The 19438-nt window shown below is 31.9% G+C and overlaps 1 protein-coding gene across 1 annotated transcript in view; it reads left to right on the forward strand.

The window, feature by feature from the left end:
- The first annotated feature begins 9066 nt into the window (after positions 1-9066).
- LOC140437313 (ATP-binding cassette subfamily C member 4-like) overlaps positions 9067-19438 on the forward strand; it is a 43362-nt gene continuing 32990 nt past the window's right edge. The window contains exons 1-3 of the mRNA XM_072526772.1: positions 9067-9230; positions 17089-17331; positions 18927-19177. Coding sequence (XP_072382873.1) covers positions 9154-9230; positions 17089-17331; positions 18927-19177 — 571 coding nt within the window. The 5' untranslated portion in view covers positions 9067-9153. The remainder of the gene's footprint in view (positions 9231-17088; positions 17332-18926; positions 19178-19438) is intronic.

Here is a 19438-nt window from a genome sequence, read left to right on the forward strand (position 1 = left end):
TTTTAATTTCTTAACATTTTTTCTCTCTTAAAAAATAAATATAAAATGTATCATAATCAGATAATCTCGTAATCTAAATTTTGTTTTAACCTCATATAGATATAATTTTTAATTTAGATATGTCATAACAAAACAATTCAAAACCTCAATAAATAACTTATTTTGACCATATTTAATTGTTTTTCATTCTCATTTTCTGATCTTTAGAATAAACATTGCATTCATCTTAAGGAGCTTCAGTCATCATAGGAGATTTTTTGTTTTTTTTTTGTTTTATTTTTGTTTTTTTTTCCTATAAATTTGGAACCTAAACATGTTTATAAATTAACTCTAATCTACGTTGTTTGGAAGTAGCAAAAGTGGTTATAACGTCATCGTAAAATTTGAGTTTTGGAGCGATTTTAAAAGTTTTTTTCTATTGACATTTAAGACAAGCTTGACATTCTCTCTTGTTTCATTGTGTTTCGACAATACGTTTTGTTTTTTTTTGAGACGAGAGAAATCCCGTTTATTTGTGGCAGAATTAAGGACAATAATTTATTAATTTCGGTAACAGTTTGTTGTAATGAACTGCAGTATATAAAATTATACATATTTTGTAACTTATCCCACCTTACGAAAATATTTGGATCACCATATAAAACTTTTGATTTATTTTCTAATTTTATTTTATTAAAGAATGATGGATAATTTTCAATTAACTTATAAATTATTAACTAATAAATATTTTAGAAATTATTTGGTTTAACTTTTAAATTTTGAATCGCAAAGAGGTCAAAAATTTGCAAATTTTTAACGAAGATTTTTTTCGAAAAACGAGTATCTATTTGCATAATGATAGTATCTAAAATTTTAAAATATACTTGTTTTCGATAATACAATCAAAAACTTCCAAAAGCTGTTCAAGAAAATCTGCTACAGCCAAAACTACAAAAGATTTAAAATTCCATCGCATTTGAAAAACTGTTCAATAAAAAAGAAGACAAACTTCAATTTTTAAACATTATATCCTGCAAAACTAAATTCATTCTACGTGCATTACAGTCACTAAATAAAGCTTGCGTTGTAATAGTTTCAACTTTTGCCTGGAGACTATTCAGTTCACCAGACATCACAGTAGAGCCGTCATACGTTTGCCCTACTATTTATTTTTGATATCAAAAAATTTTAATTTGTTTTTTAAAATACCACATAAATATTACCACGTAACACGTATCGAACAACAATTGATAATTGTGAATTACATAACATACCAGTAATTTCATCTATTTCTACCGATAAGCAAATAGTTTCACGAATCTCAGATTCAATAACGTTAGTTAAAATGTTAATTGATTCGTTTAATTCATTCTGGATTGATTTAGATACACTGCTAAATGTCTTCGAATCAGAAAGTACATTAGAAAATTCCAAATCGTATTTTTTAAACATTTTTATTAGTTCTCTATAATTACCTTGTTTTAACGAATGCCAGATTCATCGTATTTCCTAAATGATAATTCCTGGCAACTTATAAAAATTACAATATTAATTAAACGACGTTAAACTGCGGAATTATTTTTTACAATTTCTTTATGTTTAATTGCATTTTTACGTTGGGCATTATTTAATGAAACATAGATTTTTTGTTTTCCAAATCAATCTAATTTAATCTAGCTGTATGTATAATCTTTCGAAATATCATGCTTCTGTAAAGCCCTAAATAATTCCTTTAAATTATCGTAACCAGATTCATACCCTATTGCCCCTATTTGTCGAAAATAAGATGCAAGGCCAACAGAAAAGTTTGTTTTTATACCACTTCCGGTAACCCATTAGTACTTGCCTTACCAACTATTCGAAAATAATCTATTATTTCCCTTACCCCCCGCACTAATATTTATAAGCCGGGACATTTTAGGCAAAGGACACTCCTTATTTTTAATAGGTATCAATTTTTCTTAGTATGGAATAGATGAAAACCCATTTTGCAAAATATAATTTACAATATCAGATTTATCAGTACTTACAGTTGCTCCCATAGCTTGCATTTTTTAGGTTGATTTACCTGAATATATCAAAGAACCCTTTAACTATTTACGGCAGCGATAATTTATCACAGTATTACTTTCAAAAATCAGAACAAATATATACAAAACGAATCAATCGATACAATATCAGGAAAGCCAGTCAGTGCACTATCGCTTCACTACTTAAGTCCCTATCCGAAAATAACATTTCATCCTGCGCTCGCAAAGCACTTGAAACTTTGAGGCTAATCCAAATGATATACCGGAAGATTCAGAACTGATGTACCTACCATTTAAATGCGTACGGAAAGAAATGTATGTTTATTGATTAATATTTTGTTGATTTTTACATGTAAATCGTCAGCCTGGGGTCGGCTTGCCCATACGGGTCTAAGAGTTCAGAAAGGCGGATGGATAACTCGGATCTCGGATCATTAATTTGAAAAGTTGATGCACAGGGATCACTAAACGCTCGGATTGGTCGAATTCTTTCAATCGAATGGCATCAACCTATTACCTGCGATAATTAATTATTGAAATACTGATTAAATTAACTATTAAAAAAATTTATATTTATAAATGTGTGGGTCGGCACTGTTTACCCTGCCGACCCTGACCGGCCGCCACTGCTCTAAATAAAACTATAACGTTAAATGTTTACTCTATTGTAAAATTTTACCGTTAAATTTTTAGACTGTGTTGTTAAATATGATTGTCTTTAACTTTCTAAATGTTTTGTTTACTAATTCTTGTTACTAAGAGACAAAAACAACTTATACTACCGAGCTCTTCATGGAATACAGTAATATTTTTAAATCCAGCATTGCAGGGTTAGAATAGATCAAGAAAGATAAACATTACAAAAGAGTTCCTTTCATATACCCTATTATCATATACCCTTAATTATAATTAAAACAACGCTTTCATTAAATGTGTATTTGTTAATTAGCTGCTTAATTATATAACCTCTCAGGCGCCTCGCTAACCCGAGATATAATAAACATCTTGCTATGCAGGTAAGGTAGAGGTGCCGTAAAGCTCCAAAAAATTGTTCTCTAAATTGTTCCATTATTGGTCATTTCCATAAATCAAGGCACAATCTAAACGAGGAACTAAATATCTTTCTTAAAGATAGGATAGATAAACTTTTCCAATGTGGTACTTACTCCAAATCAGAGAGTAAAATTTGATCACACAGAGTAAAAATTTAGGGTTAAAATATTATTTTAGAGTAAAAATTTAACGTTACAGCGGTCGAGGATTTATTATATCTTTCCCACCTACACATATTCATAGCTTTAATTTTGCAACATCAAAAATTCTGTGTTCATAAAACTCCACTACTATTCAGACAAAAAATCTCGTTAAATGTATACACATACAAATTTCCAACAATTGGTTGTTTGCAGCATGCATCTTCTCTATCTTAATTTGTTAATCTTATAACATATTCAGGAAAATACGCAAAAGTTTATATGCACAGACATTGCAAAAAAAAATAAATTAAAATCAGTTTATAAAAAGATTCGTTATCTAAGTGTTCAATCTTCTCCTTTTTTGGTTTTCTCTTTGTCGCATGTACAGAGCTCTTTCTTCTGCTCTTCTTATTATCGTACTGACATCAGGTAAGCCGCATCAATTTCATATGTCACTAAGCCCAGAGCCTCTTCGGCTTTCAACTTTACCCATCAAGATGATATTTAGATTATATTTGTTATTTCGTAGAATATGGCTTAAGTATGAAACCTTTGTTTTCTTGACAAGATCTAACAATTCTCTTTCACCGCATTTCGAAAGCCTCCACACGATTCAGAGATTTCACTTTAAGTGACCAGGTCTCACTCCTGTATAACAGGATGGGGATATTGAAACGACCAAAAATGATTTTAGCTGATAATAAGCCGGTCCTAACAAAACGACAATACAAAAACATCGTTGCTCATTATCGGGGCTCGGGAGAGGATAAAAATATAATTAATAGGAAGATAACAATTTGACCAAAAATCAAAGGAATACGGAGTGCTACAAAACAGTATAGATAAATGAGCAAGAATAAATCTTAACCAGAGATTTATAAAGCACTTAAATTACGTTATACACTAAATAATATTCTTACATAAACAAAACTATTAAAATTAGCATGCTTACCTATATAAGACAAAAAAAATTAGTCAACAAAATAAAATTATAATAAAATTGTAAACTTTAAAATAAAACGATAAAAATGGCGATACCAACAAACTAGTATTTAAATAAATTGCGGTTACAGGATCAGATTAAAATAGGTTATATTTTAAGTAAAATAAATTTCTTATTAAATCGTAGGCTTCCACGGCCAGAGTCAGAATTATAGTTTATTCGTCTTCCGGGTTTGGACCGTGTCATTTGTGAGTGACTCAAAAGTGGGTTCATCTCGACGTTTCGCTACAATTGTATGTAGCTTCTTCAGGAGAACAAAAAAAGAAAAAGAAAGAGACAGGAAGATGGGTAGTTAGCAACGGTAACTCAGTTACTCAACGCAACCAGAGGCGAATACTAACTACCAAGATGGGCATTTGGTCACAGTAACTCAACTACTCAACGCAGCCAGAGGTGAAAACCAAATGCCAGGACAGGGATTCACGTCCAACAGCTCAGAACACTAACGCGTCGAGAGGCAGGGAGTGAAGTACCGCTCTATTTATAGTCGCGGTGACCTGTCGTGTCGGGACGTATCGGCACACTCCGTGGCGCGAACGTCAAGAAGCGCGCGCTGGCCAATCATGGCGGAGTTTTGACGGAGCGACCAGTTTCGCCAATATACACTTGTCCACATGAACAAGGAATAGAATAGACACCACAGGAAGATAGGGGCGGTAATGGGTCCTTAGGAGAGGGTAGATATTGTGAGATTTTCTTGGGTGGTCGAAAAGTAGTCCTGATACCTTCTTTGCGAAGAATTTTGCCAATCCTATCAGTGACACTTCGAATATACGGAAGAAAAGCCACAGGAGTATTACCCGAAGATTCTGAATTTGTCGTCCTAGGGTGTAAAGGGGGATGTAGATGTCGGTGTGTAATATTTTGAATTGTGGACTTGGAGTAACCGTTGGCGACAAGGGTTTTTTGCAGATGGCCAAGTTCTTCTCTAAGATTGTCAGGTTCAGAAATCGAAATGGCCCGATGGATGAGAGAGTTGATCACAGAATTCTTTTGGGCAGGATGGTGGTGTGATGAAGCATGTAGGTAACGATTCGTGTTAGTCTTTTTTCTATAAACAGAGTGACCCAATCGGCCATTGGGCTTGGAGGTGACTAACACATCGAGAAAGGGAAGGGACCGATTATTTTCTACTTCCATTGTGAATTTTATACTCGGATGTTGTGAGTTAAGATGATCTAGGAAGGGAGAAAGGGTATGTTGACCATGGGGCCAGATGATAAATGTATCATCAACGTAGCGGAACCAGACTTTAGGTTTTAAGGGGTAATATTCTAGGGCTAAAGACTCAAAGGCTTCCATGAAAATGTCAGCAATCACAGGGGAAGCTTCTATTCTATTCCTTGTTCATGTGGACAAGTGTATATTGGCGAAACTGGTCGCTCCGTCAAAACTCGGATTCAAGAGCATCAAAGATGCATTCGATCAGGTCTTTTCTCCCATTCTGCAGTTGCAGAACACTGCCAAGAAACCGGTCATTCCATATTGTTCGAAAAAACCCATATTATTTCTAAGAGCCCCTTCTTTTATTCTAGGAAAATCCACGAATCTCTAGAGATCCGAAAAAATCCACATAATATCAATCGAGAGGAAGGATACTACTTGTCTCCCATCTGGAATCTCAGTCTAGAGCCGCCGTCCGGTCCCACGGCCGTGTGCCGATACGTCCCGACACGACAGGTCACCGCGACTATAAATAGAGCGGTAGCGGAGTAATCGTCGGATTCACTCCCTGCCTCTCGACGCGTTAGTGTTCTGAGCTGTTGGACGTGAATCCCTGTCCTGGCATTTGGTTTTCACCTCTGGCTGCGTTGAGTAGTTGAGTTACTGTGACCAAATGCCCATCTTGGTAGTTAGTATTCGCCTCTGGTTGCGTTGAGTAACTGAGTTACCGTTGCTAACTACCCATCTTCCTGTCTCTTTCTTTTTCTTTTTTTGTTCTCCTGAAGAAGCTACATACAATTGTAGCGAAACGTCGAGATGAACCCACTTTTGAGTCACTCACAAATGACACGGTCCAAACCCGGAAGACGAATAAACTATAAATTTCTTATTATTTACCCCAATTTTTCGCCCCGACAAAGCTTTTGGGTTCGTAAATTTAGCACGTAATATAAACAGTAAATAAATGAACTTTATGATTATATATAACTTTATAATAAATGACATACTCATTTATTATAAAGTTAATGATTGGCCAAACAAGATAAGTCACTAAACAGCTACACGGCCTATTGCGAAATAATAAAATAACAAAAGAAAATAAAAGAATTTAAGAAGTGGACTATTGCAGACGGTATTGTGGGCTCACTAGACTTCATAGGGTTAGGAACGTAGACTTCATAGGCAGGAGAGAAATGGAAGTTGGTCTAGACATAGTAGACACTATCGAAGCCAAAAGACTAAACTGGTATGGACAAATGCAGATAATGCCTAAAAATAGATAGCCAAAATATATAGAAAATTGGACTTCGCCCACTAAAAGAAAACGAGGTACAACAAGACGGGTCATGGCGAGAAGATGTCTCTTTAAGTTCTTGAGGTCTCGAAACTCAAAGCCTCCTACTCCGATCATTGGCCAATCCAAGAAAAAAGTCCTGAAAAAAAAAAGAACTTCAAATTCAAATCTAGTCATTCTTCCCGCCGATAAAGGAGATGCCTCCGTCATCTTAAACACATCTTCTTACATTAATAAACTCTCAAATCTTATTATTACTCCAGACTACAGAACCAATTCCTAATAATCCTAATAAGAATTGGTCATACAATCAAAAATTAACATAGTGTAATCGTATGAGCAGGACTACAATAACTTACTTAATTCATGTATAGCTGATTTTAAAAAGTACAGTTAAACTATAAAAATAACCTTAAATGCTAAATGAAACTTGGAAATAAGCCGCCTGGCAATTATTTAAAGATTTAAACACAAGTAAATATACAGACACACGAAGCACGTGTTTATTTTAAAGTTAAATTGAATTTGTAGTTAAAAACACAAAACATTTCATAGTAAAATTATCAAATGATTATTAAAAAAAAATAATAATTACTTGTTAGAAATCACTTAAAAGTGCATAACGGTAAAATTGATGATTTAAGGTATGTCTTCGATATTAATTGTCATTCGCCATTATCATTGACATTGTATTACTTCGTATATATGGACTGATGCTGTTTTGTAAGTACAAAACGAAACGTTGCCCCTAATATATGGAATAGTTAACATCTAGCTTGTCTGACTAAGATCTTTAAATAAAGTTACAGTGTGAAAGAGATTCTACCCCTTTCCATTGTTTTATCACTGCTTATTAAATATATATATATATATATATATATATATATATATATATATATATATATACTATATATATATATATATATATATATATATTTATATATATGTGTAAATGAAATAAATAAACACTTAAATAAATTTTATACATAAATTTCATGTAACTATAAAAATCTATCGTGAAATATCCTTTCAATTTTATCTCAAAATTCAGAGGTCAACTACAGCAAACTTTTCACTTCCGAGTCTCGTGCAGTGGAGCGTGCTTCAAAAAAAAACCTATACAACCCTTTTTAAAGGCAATTAGAAAAGCCAATCAAATTGGGTCAATCCAAAGAAACAATGAAACATGAGAAGTAACAATGGCTTGAAAATATGGGCCAAGAACCCGCTTTAAAGATTTCAAAACATCCCGTATTCAAACAGTTTTTATATTGGTGGAGATACGTAGACGATGTACAGGAACTATCAGGCTTGACCAATTCTTATCTTACATTAATTTATCCCATAGTCATATTGAATTTACAATAGAAAAAAAAACAGAATCAATCCATAAATTTTCTAGATTTAAAAATTATCAGATTTGAAAACAATAATGAGTTCTCTTTATTTGATTAACAAATAATTTCGAGATAGAATTGAATATCATTAAGCAAATAGCAGTAAACGGTGGGTACAACGAACAAAGAATCAACAAAATTTTAAACCAAAAACTGCATAAAAAATCCAGAAATTAGTCTTTCCAACACTAAAGAAACACCCAGTACCTTCTGCTGGATTACATATACAAACAAGATATTAATAAAAATAACCAAGCACACAAAAAAGAAAAGGATAATCCCAGTTTTCTGAACAAACAACTTAAACAAATTTATTAAGAACAAGAGCCAAAAGAAAAGCACTTAAACAATGGTGCATAAAAAATTACATCGGTCAAACTGTTAAAACCTTTAACAAACGTATAACAGAACACAAAAGGGCAACATTAAAAAAAACAGATTCTACGTAGGTACATACTTTACCTTCTACATCATAATCATTCTTTTAATTACCAATTTTAAATTCCCACATTTAAAATCGTCTTAATCTCTATTTATTAGAAGCTATGGAAATTAATAAATTAAACATTCTGCCGAAAAGCTGTATTCATAATAAATTATATGGAAGTGTTGAAAACAAAAGTTTTCAATGTTTTATTGTGAGATTATGATTTATTCCCCAAAATTGCGAAAAAAAAAATAGAAAGTATAGTTAATCTGTTATCTTCACCTTTCCAAATATACGTGACATAAAAAACCATTGATAAATCGATGTGCCATCTACTTCCATTTACTAACGACACAACATAGTATTTTGTGCATTTTATCACTATTTGATAGTCGCAGTCTATGTAATATGAAGATAGCATATCTTTAAAATTTATATTAAACACAAAAAACAATGGGTGGAATGATTGGAATGCTTTCCTTTTTGTTTTAGTTATTAACTATAATCTTAGAAAAAATATATTTACTTATTAATATTTAATCAGACTAGGGTACTTAATATGAATCTCATTGTTCTTCTACGGACTTTGTTAAATTCGTTTCCAACAATAACATCTCATCTGTTTTTATAATTCGAGTTTGCCAATGTCGTTAGTTGAACAGAATGGATCATTGTGAAAAAGTGCAACGGCCACCCCATCCCAGGGAAAACGCAAATATATTCTCTCTTCTTACATTTGGGTAAGCTTAATGACCTTAAAGTTTAAAAAACATGTTTATTTCTTTTTTAAATATTTCATACATATATATATATATATATATATATATATATATATATATATATGTATATATATATATTTATATACATATATATATATATATATATATATATTTATATATATATATATATATATATATATATATATATATATATATATACATATAAAGTGAAACTTCTCCATAACGAAAACCAACGGGGAAATAATTGTTCGTTATGTAGAGTTGTCCGTTGTGTAGCGTTATCGTTTAATCAATTGAAACAAAAAAGAGGTTTCGATTTGCTTGATCTTAAATTATATATTTTCGTACATATTTGCATAAGCATATACCCAAATAAAACAAATAAAATACTAATGTAAAAAAGGTATATATTACTTCTTAACAAAATCATCAATTTTTGGTTTGTTTTTGTTTTAAATATTGTTTTTCACAATGTCTGACTAAAAATTTGGACTTATATAAGATATTTTTTGACTTACTTTTGCATCACCTTTTTATATAACAAATAATTCTAAGTCTCTTAATTTTAGGTAAGCATGATTGAAATTACTTACAGTTGTAGTAAGTTTTAGTTCAACGTCACTCTCATTGTCGGAAACATTGGACACCTGTTCGTTTTCATTAAAATCACTAAAACAACTAGCTAAGTTTATTTTAGCATTTTCCGTAAATAGGGCTGCATCAATCTCTAGGTAGTTCAAAAAATTTTCAACTCAATGACTTTCGCAAAAAGTTGACAATAGCAAATTATCTTTCAGGTTTTGTAGTTCTAGATTTTCCACAATTTTTCTCCATTACTATTGTTTTTTAAAAAACCGCTCCTAATGAAACACTTTTCAATTGTTTTGGTTGAAACGTCTCTCTATGCTGCTTCAACCCAAATTAAGGCGTTAGCAATCGTTATGGGCTTCTCCATTTCAGTCCTTGATAAAGAACATTCTATAGATGATAACATTCTTCTTATCAAAAACTTTCTTTACAGAAATTCTTAGAAGAAATTCTATACAGGAATTTAAAGTTTTTATGTTATGTGTATGTGTACATATTAGATAACTGAATATAGGGATGCAATATTGCGTTGTCTAGGAATAGGAGAATTTTTCTTTTGTGACGTTCCATTTTTCTGTCAAATTTGTGCAGTCAATCTGTCACGATATCTCTATTCATCCAGGCCTTTTTGTTTAGTACCAGTCGGCTTGGGGTTTATCAACATGAAAATATTTAAAACACCGAGGATTTTTTCCTTTTATCAATCACCAAAGGTTTTGCTTTTTCCTCATTTAAATTACACAATAATACAGTCAGCGCCTTTCCTTAGCAGATTTACCCCCAGTGCACTTTTAATTACGAAATATAAAAGTTTTACTTGGTAAGGCTCTATAATACAGACCAGTCTTGTCAAGGTTAACATTTGCAGCTTTTCCAGAAATTGCTCTAAAATATATTAAAAAATTTAGTTCAGCTCGCCATGGAAGGTAAAGTGTTATCCCAACTGGACTATAACAACGCTTCGGGATAAGCAGCATAGTAACCAAGAACATTAATTTTATGGTCATTATTACCAACAATAGGTGTCGGTTTGTTAACTTTTTGTTGAAAGCAATCAAAATGTCTTAAATTTTTAAGTAATCTACTCACAGTGTCACGGGTAGTTCATGGTATATTAGTTTGTAAGTGTGAGCTCATAACGAGGCGCCGACCCTCGCTCGGACCATAGGATGGTATCATATTATATCAAAATAAATGAATTATTTTAAATGCGAGCATTCAGTGTCATTGCTATGATCTAGGCGAGGATACGATGCGATGGTATCCGTTATGAACGTACCCATAGGCCGTCCGCACATGAAGCTACTAAAAAGAAACCAGTTGGTAACTTTAGTTACCAATCAGTTGCTTATTAGTTACTGTCCATGTATTTTAATGAGTATCCGCACACAGCGCAACCAGTTAAAGATAGTTCAAACACTCATGACCATGGAGCTGCGCGAAGGCGGAGTCAAATTTACGTAAAGGCAGAAAGGTTCTATTGTAAGTGGAATTATACAGTGCATAGTACAATGCGTTTCGCATGGAAGTGGGGGCTAAACCAAATTTCGTCTACTGCGCCGTGGTCAGGAGTGCTTGCACTATCTCTACTAACCGGTCTCTAATGCATCAGTGATCAGTCCACAGCAGACTGGACGTGCAGGTCGCTTGGTGACTAGTTTCTAGTTTGTGTGATATTTTTAAAGTTTACATGCGAAATGGCGAAATTGGTAGAACAGTCGTTTAATATAAAATTAGTGCAAAAAGTGGAAAAACATCCCTGCCTATACAACTATACGTTAAATGAATATTCGCGTAAAGGTATTACCGAAAAGTCTTGGAATGATATATTATATGGTATTCCTTCCCGTTTTCGTACATAATTATGTAGAACACAAACATATTGTGTTATCTTAATAATTTTTTCGAGTGAGTGACATTTTTAACGCGATAATAACATTCAATAATATATAATATAAAGGTTAAAATTTAAACACCCTATGACAAAGCGTCTCGTACCGGCAAGAAGTGACTCGTTTCTATTAATTTTCAGTAGCGTAGTGTGCGATTCACAGTTAGTAAACAGTTGGTAATTCTAGTTACCAACTAGTTTAGTTTCTTTTTAGTAGCTTCATGAGCTAGACTTAGGGTACGTTCCAGGCGAGGATACGTTGCGATGTTCTCCGTTATGAACGTACTCTAAGGATACGTTCATAACGGAGACCATTGCATCGTATCCTCGCCTAGATCATAGCACTGACAGTGAACGCTCGCATTTAAAATAATGCAATTATTTTACCTGGTGATCGATACGATCCTATGATCGGAGCGAGGGTTGGCAGTCGGCACCTCGTTGTGAGCGCCCACTTAGATATATTTTAGAAAATAAAGCACATCTTCTAGTAATAACTTATGCACATTTTCCATGTATTGAAAGTAAATTTACGCATTCTTCATTGTTTAATTCTAAACATACCATTTCTATCACTTTGCAAAGTGCCAGTAACCACAAATATCAACAATTATGATATAATCATACCCGGCCTACTAGAATAAAACAATACATATTTTAAATTTAACAATAAATAAGAGAACTCATTTATTTTTTCATTAAAATTATAAAATACAGGTGTTTCATTTAAAATTAATGACTTACTTTAGTTTGAAGTTTAAAGAAATAGCGTATTATTACCTATTTTTTGTGTTAAAACTTTAAAAAGTTTGTCTCTATCTGTCAAAATTTTCTGTTTTTTTACATAAATTTTATCTAGAATTTTACGCAAATTGCAATAATATAGGGTATTCCTTTTAAAATAAATAAGTTGCTGTTCACTTCCGATATAACCGAAGACCAATTTTCATAAATGTCGTGTAGGTAGTTTCCGATATAAATATAGTATAATGTCGTCGTATATTTACAAATTTTTTGTTGTTGGCACGTCCTTCTATAGATATTTTAATATTTAAATGTATACATATATCTTAAATCTCCTTTTAATGATTAAAGTTAGGGTTGATGCTTTAAATATTCACCGTCGTTTTTCAATGTCTTGCTTAAAAACAATTGTTTTAGTTTACCTAATGACTATGATGCTTCTTTAATTCTTATTATCTATTTAATATAAAATTGTTATTGTTGTTAATTAGAGTATCAAATATTTACACTAATAGTCAATATTTAGTTAATACATCTGCATTTTTGTTAAGTATCGGTATTCTACTATTGTATTGTGTTCTATTCATGGACGTGCCATTGTAATTAAAAAAGTCAGGGTCTAGATAAAATGTAAACTTATGTATTATTGAAATGAAACAGCTTACAAACAAAATATAAACACTAAAATAGAAATATATATATATATATATATATATATATATATATATATATTAAACCTAAATCTAAGATTAATACTATTATAAAAATTAATATTAAACTCACCAGTCTTCCGGGTTGAACCGCGTCGATATCCATTGGGCCGAGCTTTCGACATCCTCTCTGATGTCTTCTTCAGGGCTTCCGAGGTCTCAGTCTCCCGAGCCTTCAGTCACTACTACACTCACTAGTCACTGAACCACTGTAGTTCGGCGACTATTTTTAAAAAAATCATATCCCTATTGTTTATTAACATTAAGAAGTAAAATTTGCACAAATTTTAAATGAAAATCTAAACTTTATATTAAAACTCATATCTATAAAATTCATCCAATTTTTCGAAACATACAGCTTTTCGAAACTAAGGTACTTTCGAAAGATCGACATGGAAAGTGGAGGGGAAACTGTTTCAGCACCACGCTCCAAAATTTCGTCATTCTCAGTGTAGTAGCTTTAGAAAGCAACATACTTATACTTCTTTGAGTAAAATATTTTGTGTATTTTGAACAAAAAAGTTTTAAAGCATATAAATTTAAAAGCACTTCGGAAATCTTTCTTTTAAAGAACGATTTCCGAAGTGGAAATTGAAACGTCAATAAACGTATTTTAACCTTTAATTGTGGCTTATTCCCATTTAAATATAAATTAATTAAAAAAGTTTTAACTTAACGTATTTAATCCTTTTTGATTGAAAATTGTAAGTAAGAAAATTATGTCATTATTAATACTGCGACAGACTATTCCAGCCAAATTAAAAAAAAAGTAAGTTTTTACGGTGAATTTCAAATGAACTTAATTTTTCTGAGGTTTCCCATCTTTTCCTGTCAGTGAAAACTATGTAGTTATTCATATTTTGACGAGCTACCCCAAAATAAAAAAAGAGGCTTCCAGCTGCAATGGAAGCCGGGATAAAGTAAATTTTTCCTAAGTGTGTTTCAATTTGAAGTTCCGATGTCGAAAAAAAAACGGAGCTGAAACAGTTATCCTCTCCACTTTGCTATGTCGATCTTTGGAAAGTACCTTCGTTTCGAAGGGCTGTAAGTTTCGAAAAATTGGATGAATTTTATAGCTATAAGTTTCAGTATAAAGTTTAGATTTTCATTTAAAATTTGTGCAAATTTTACTTCTTAACGTTTATAAACAATGGAGATATGATTTAAAAAAAAAATAGTCCCTAACTTCGTTCCTACTGGTCATAGAAGGTTTTTTTTAATGTGAGTTTTTTTACCAGCTATCCAATGGTTCTACGTACAAGTCTGTTTATAAGTAAAAAACATATCCCTTTTTCAAACGTTTATTTTGTAAATAATTTCGATGAAAACGCAATATGCATTTAACTTCTGAGATAGTTTAAGTCTTAAGGAATCCTATGAAATTTGTTAAATGTGTCTAGCATCATTCATAGGGCAAGTTCAATAGTTTAAATAATTAGCCTCAGGGATAAATAAATTAAATAACTTTTAAACTATTTGACCGATCGGGGGGAAATTTCACACAAATTTAAAAGACGGTAATTCCTCGAAGTTCAAATGTATTAATAATATTTTATTTTGTTAATAAAAAAATTAATAAAATTTATAAATTAGTGCAAAAAAATGATTTTTTGCAAATATCTCTGCAAAAAATCAAATTGTGACCATAAATTATTATAAAAAAAACGCAAGGTAAAAATACGAGTACCTTTTTATCTATTCGTCATCTAGTAACCCCCACCTATGTCTTAAAAGCTTCAGATATCTACGAAACATTTTTCGACCTTTTTTTTAACCAGACTGGGCTATCTCCTTTCCAAGTCGATCCATTGCTTTTCCGGCGTGTTTAATTCCGACATGTTAATTATGCTGTTCAAGATATATCATAATATAAGAGTTCTGCTAAATTGCTCGACCATTCTAAGTACACAATACATGCAGTAGAAATTCAGGTGGCAAGTCACACTGCTCAAATTAAATTATTAAAGACTTTTGGGAATCAAAATGCTTTTGCGTAATTATTAAATTAATTTTATTTTTATAATACTTATATTATTTACAAATTCTTGAAGATTTGTTTGAATGTATGTATTTTGCTTTTGAGTTTTAAAATACAGGAATCGCAAATACGAAAACCGTTTTAAACCCACATATGTTTATATTAAAATTATACGATTGTATATTTATAAGATGACTAGTGGAATTTTTTTAAGTACATAAACTCGTTATGTATATATATATATATATATATATATTTATGTAACCCATAATATTTAGTTAAACAGTGAATTTATTACATGTTAATTTTTTTTTAAATTTTTTCTGACGTATTGTATAAAGTAGGTTTACCCAATAATCAAAGTTATGTCTTTACAAGAACTTATTTGAAAAATAAGGAGTAAATACCATGTGTCATAATAATTGTAATCTCCTTTATACACACTTGTAAGAACTTGAAAGAAGACATATATATATATATATATATATATATATATATATAATATTTTATATTATAAAAATATAAAAATTCCGGGTTAAACAGCGTCGATTATCACTGCGCTGAGATTTCGACATCCACTCCACGTTTTCTTCACGGCTTTGGAAGTCTCAATAACCTGAGCCCCCAGACACTATCACACTGTTCACTAATCACTGCACTACGATTAAAACGATCGATATTGTTATAAAAATTAATATCAAACTAAAACAGACTTCCGGGTTGAACCGCGTCGATTATCACTGCGCCGAGCTTTCGACATCCTCACTGACGGCTTCTTTAGGGCTTTCGGAGTCTCAGTATCATGATCCCCAATCACTACTATTCTGTTCACTAATCACTACACTACGATTAGTAAACAGTGTAGAAGTATCTGGGGGCTTAGGAAAGATGCCACTTCACAGAGTGTAATTTTAAGGTCTATTGTGCCTTATTCTACTTTTTTACTCTTACTCTACTTGCTCTATTTTCCGTTTGCCGACAGATAACTGTCCTATATAATATTCCTCTGGTAATGTTTTTGTCCTTTTTAATAGTAATATCTTCCTCTATGATCATACCGATATTTTGTGACTACCTCCTTAATCTTAAAATTCTCCGACGTAAATTAAAAATATCGTGTTTCCGTTGTAACTTAACAATTTCTTTATATTCACTCTGTAGCTATAGTTCCTTGGTTTCTTTGTTTTGTTTCTTTCTTGTGGATTTTTTTGTTTGATCTTTTTTTATTTTTATACAACTTTCTGCTTAATGTCTAAAATCCCGGCCGTCATCCATTCCTTCTTTCTCGTTCTTCAGTCTCTCTGTTGTAGCATATTATTTTACCTTATTAATAGTGTTTTTGAATTTGTTCCAGATTTATACAGTTTCTATTTATTTATAATAGCCAATGCGGAGAAAAATGTTTTACAAAAAATTAGTGTATAATAGATTATATAATAATTAGACCTTACGACAAGTAAGAAAATGACCTGAAGTGCAACAAATGCAAGCTAACAGTTTCAAGAAAGAATAAAATAAAATAAACTGAAACAAAATAGTGATAAGAGAAAATGTATATAACATTATGAAATGTTTGTAATTGCTGTTAACTGCAGAGATTTTGGTGTGATAAGGGACGTTCTTAACCATTTTGTGACGCTGTTCCGAAATATTTTTTGCCTATGTTACGTCTGAAGATATTTTCTTATGCAAATCTAATAGATATTACTTTCGGAAAAAGTATATTAGTTTTTAAGGGATTTTCAGTATATATTTTAAACGGTGCTCTAAAATATACATATTTGTTTTGTACTTGTACATAGGTACTCCTAATATTGCGTTTAATATTGTAAAAGTACTCATGAATTCATGATGTGTTTTGAGGATAAAATATTATTTGACATTTTTTATTAATATTATGATATATTCTGATTCAATAAACTAAATCGATTTGTTTTTTTTTAACAGATATACTGGAAAATTATTTACAAGAGGATTTAAACAAGATCTCGAAGATGACGACCTATATGATGTTATTAAGAAGTGTCGATCAAAAAAATGTACAGACAAACTAGAACACCAATATAATAGTCGATCAAAAACTAAAAATTCAGAGAAGAAGGTATCTATATTTAAAATAATATGGCATATGTATGGATTGAGGTATATATTACTAGGACTATTTCATATGTCGGGAAGACTTTTGACCACGTAAGATTTTAGTTACTTTTTTAATTTTTGTAATTTTATTCTTTGTAGATTTTTTATTTAGTTTTCTGTACTTATTTTACACTTTTAAGTGCAAGCTGTGAAAATTTTTTTTTCTTAGCTTAGTGAGATACTGCCCAATTTTTTTATTTTGATCATCCTTTATACTAAACATTTTCCTGTGATTTAATTTCGTACCAAAAACTTGGTTTAACTGTACAATGGGATAAGAAGAAGACAAAAAGGAGGCATTGGGACTATGTTCCAAATAACATGTATAGTAGAGAAAAATGGAAAGACGAGGATATTAAAAAAATAAAGGAGTTAAAGGGAGAGTTAAGAGAAAGCAATGCTATCATGAACAAAGTAAGGCAAATCAGGATAAGCATGCTCAACAAGAGTGTTGGCAAAAGGTAGAAAAATGAAATGAAGTTAATGCTGGCGGACATGGATGGTCTAACCACAGAAAAAGACATCATATCTAACAACATATCTAACAACAATACCTAACATCGGAAGTCTGGGGTAAGGAAGTTAAAAATCGTACAGAAAGCTGTTGAGGGTGATATGTGTATACAGAACGGTGTTCACTGGGAGTTATCACCGGGTCTATTATGGTGCACGTGCTAGTGAAGAAAAGAGGAAGGTATAGCAAGAAAACGTTTAAAAAAGGAGAGGAGGAGAGGTCCATTGTAGTATGGCAAGAGGAATGGGATGAAATGGGGAGGGTGGCGTAGTGTAAAAAGTCGCTGATTTCTAATTTGAGAATATGGATGAACTGCAATCATCGACATTTCGACTAATTCCTGACGCAGATGCTTACATGATATGACTCTCTCAGGGCATATCTTTATAAATGCGTGAAGAGAATACTGGAGAGATAGGAACAGAAGCAAAAATAGAAAGATAAGAAAGAATGAAAGGTGGCGAGATTGACTATTGATTGAGGAGGGAAAGAGGCAGTAAAGGATTAAGCAGTCCTAGCGAAAAAATGCGGGAATGCGCAAGAATTGTGTGTGAATAAGGAATCAGATGAAGGCTGTGCCGAAGTTATGTTCCAACCAGGGCGGTTAGGGAGGTAATTCACGGTTGATGGGGGTGCTTTTTAGTAGGTTGGTCTCTGGCATTGACGGCGATTGTGTCAGAATAATCCCTGCGGTCCCAGATATCATCGTAGTGACGTAGGAAGAATCCTGCCTAACCGAGGCTGGAAGGCAGTTTTGCCCATCTTCTAGGACCGAGCTATGTTTCAAACATTTTTTACACCCCACCAATCACAAAAAGAGGAAACAATTTGTTGGTTTATCTGTGAGGTTTATTATAAACTAGATATGAAGGGACATACAAATTACTATAGGGCAATATAGCACATCTCATATTAATAAAATAAATAAATATATATATATATATATATATATATATATATATATATACATATATATATATATATATATATATTTATAATATAATATAAATAGATCTGAGATATATATATATATATATATATATATATATATATATATATATATATATATATATACATATATCTCAGATCTGTATCTTATGGGATAAGTAATTTATCAAATATAAAATTTCAGTACGTTGGAACCTGACGCACTTTCACATTTGGTAGGATACTTCAAGCCAGGACAAACCAAAATGACAATTCACGATGCTATGTATTTTGCTGGAATCATGATTGGAATTAAAGCTTTTCACACAATCTACTTCCAAAATTACCATATCTACCTAACAGAGTTGGCACTTCAAATCCGCATTTCGTTTTCTTCTCTTATTTACCGAAAAGCCTTGAGGTTAAGTCCAAAAGCTTTAGAAAATACGAGTTTGGGTAAGTATCTTATTTATGTTAGATTTTAAATCTATATTTACGAGTGACATATTCTACTTGTTCTTCCGTTACGTCAGCTCCAGAAAGGTAGGTTCTTGTAGCTTGCGCTGTGTGCAACTTTGCCTCATCTTGCTAAAAACTGGTTACTAATGGTTAAACTGCTTTGATCTGCAAAACCTCCGAAGTAATTTGCGTGCGGTGTAAGAACTGAAGACATGTAACCTTTTTAATTAACAGTTGTTGGATAACCACTTTTCTTAA

The sequence above is a fragment of the Diabrotica undecimpunctata genome, chromosome 3 (genome assembly GCF_040954645.1).
Source record: "Diabrotica undecimpunctata isolate CICGRU chromosome 3, icDiaUnde3, whole genome shotgun sequence".
NCBI lineage: Eukaryota > Metazoa > Arthropoda > Insecta > Coleoptera > Chrysomelidae > Diabrotica > Diabrotica undecimpunctata.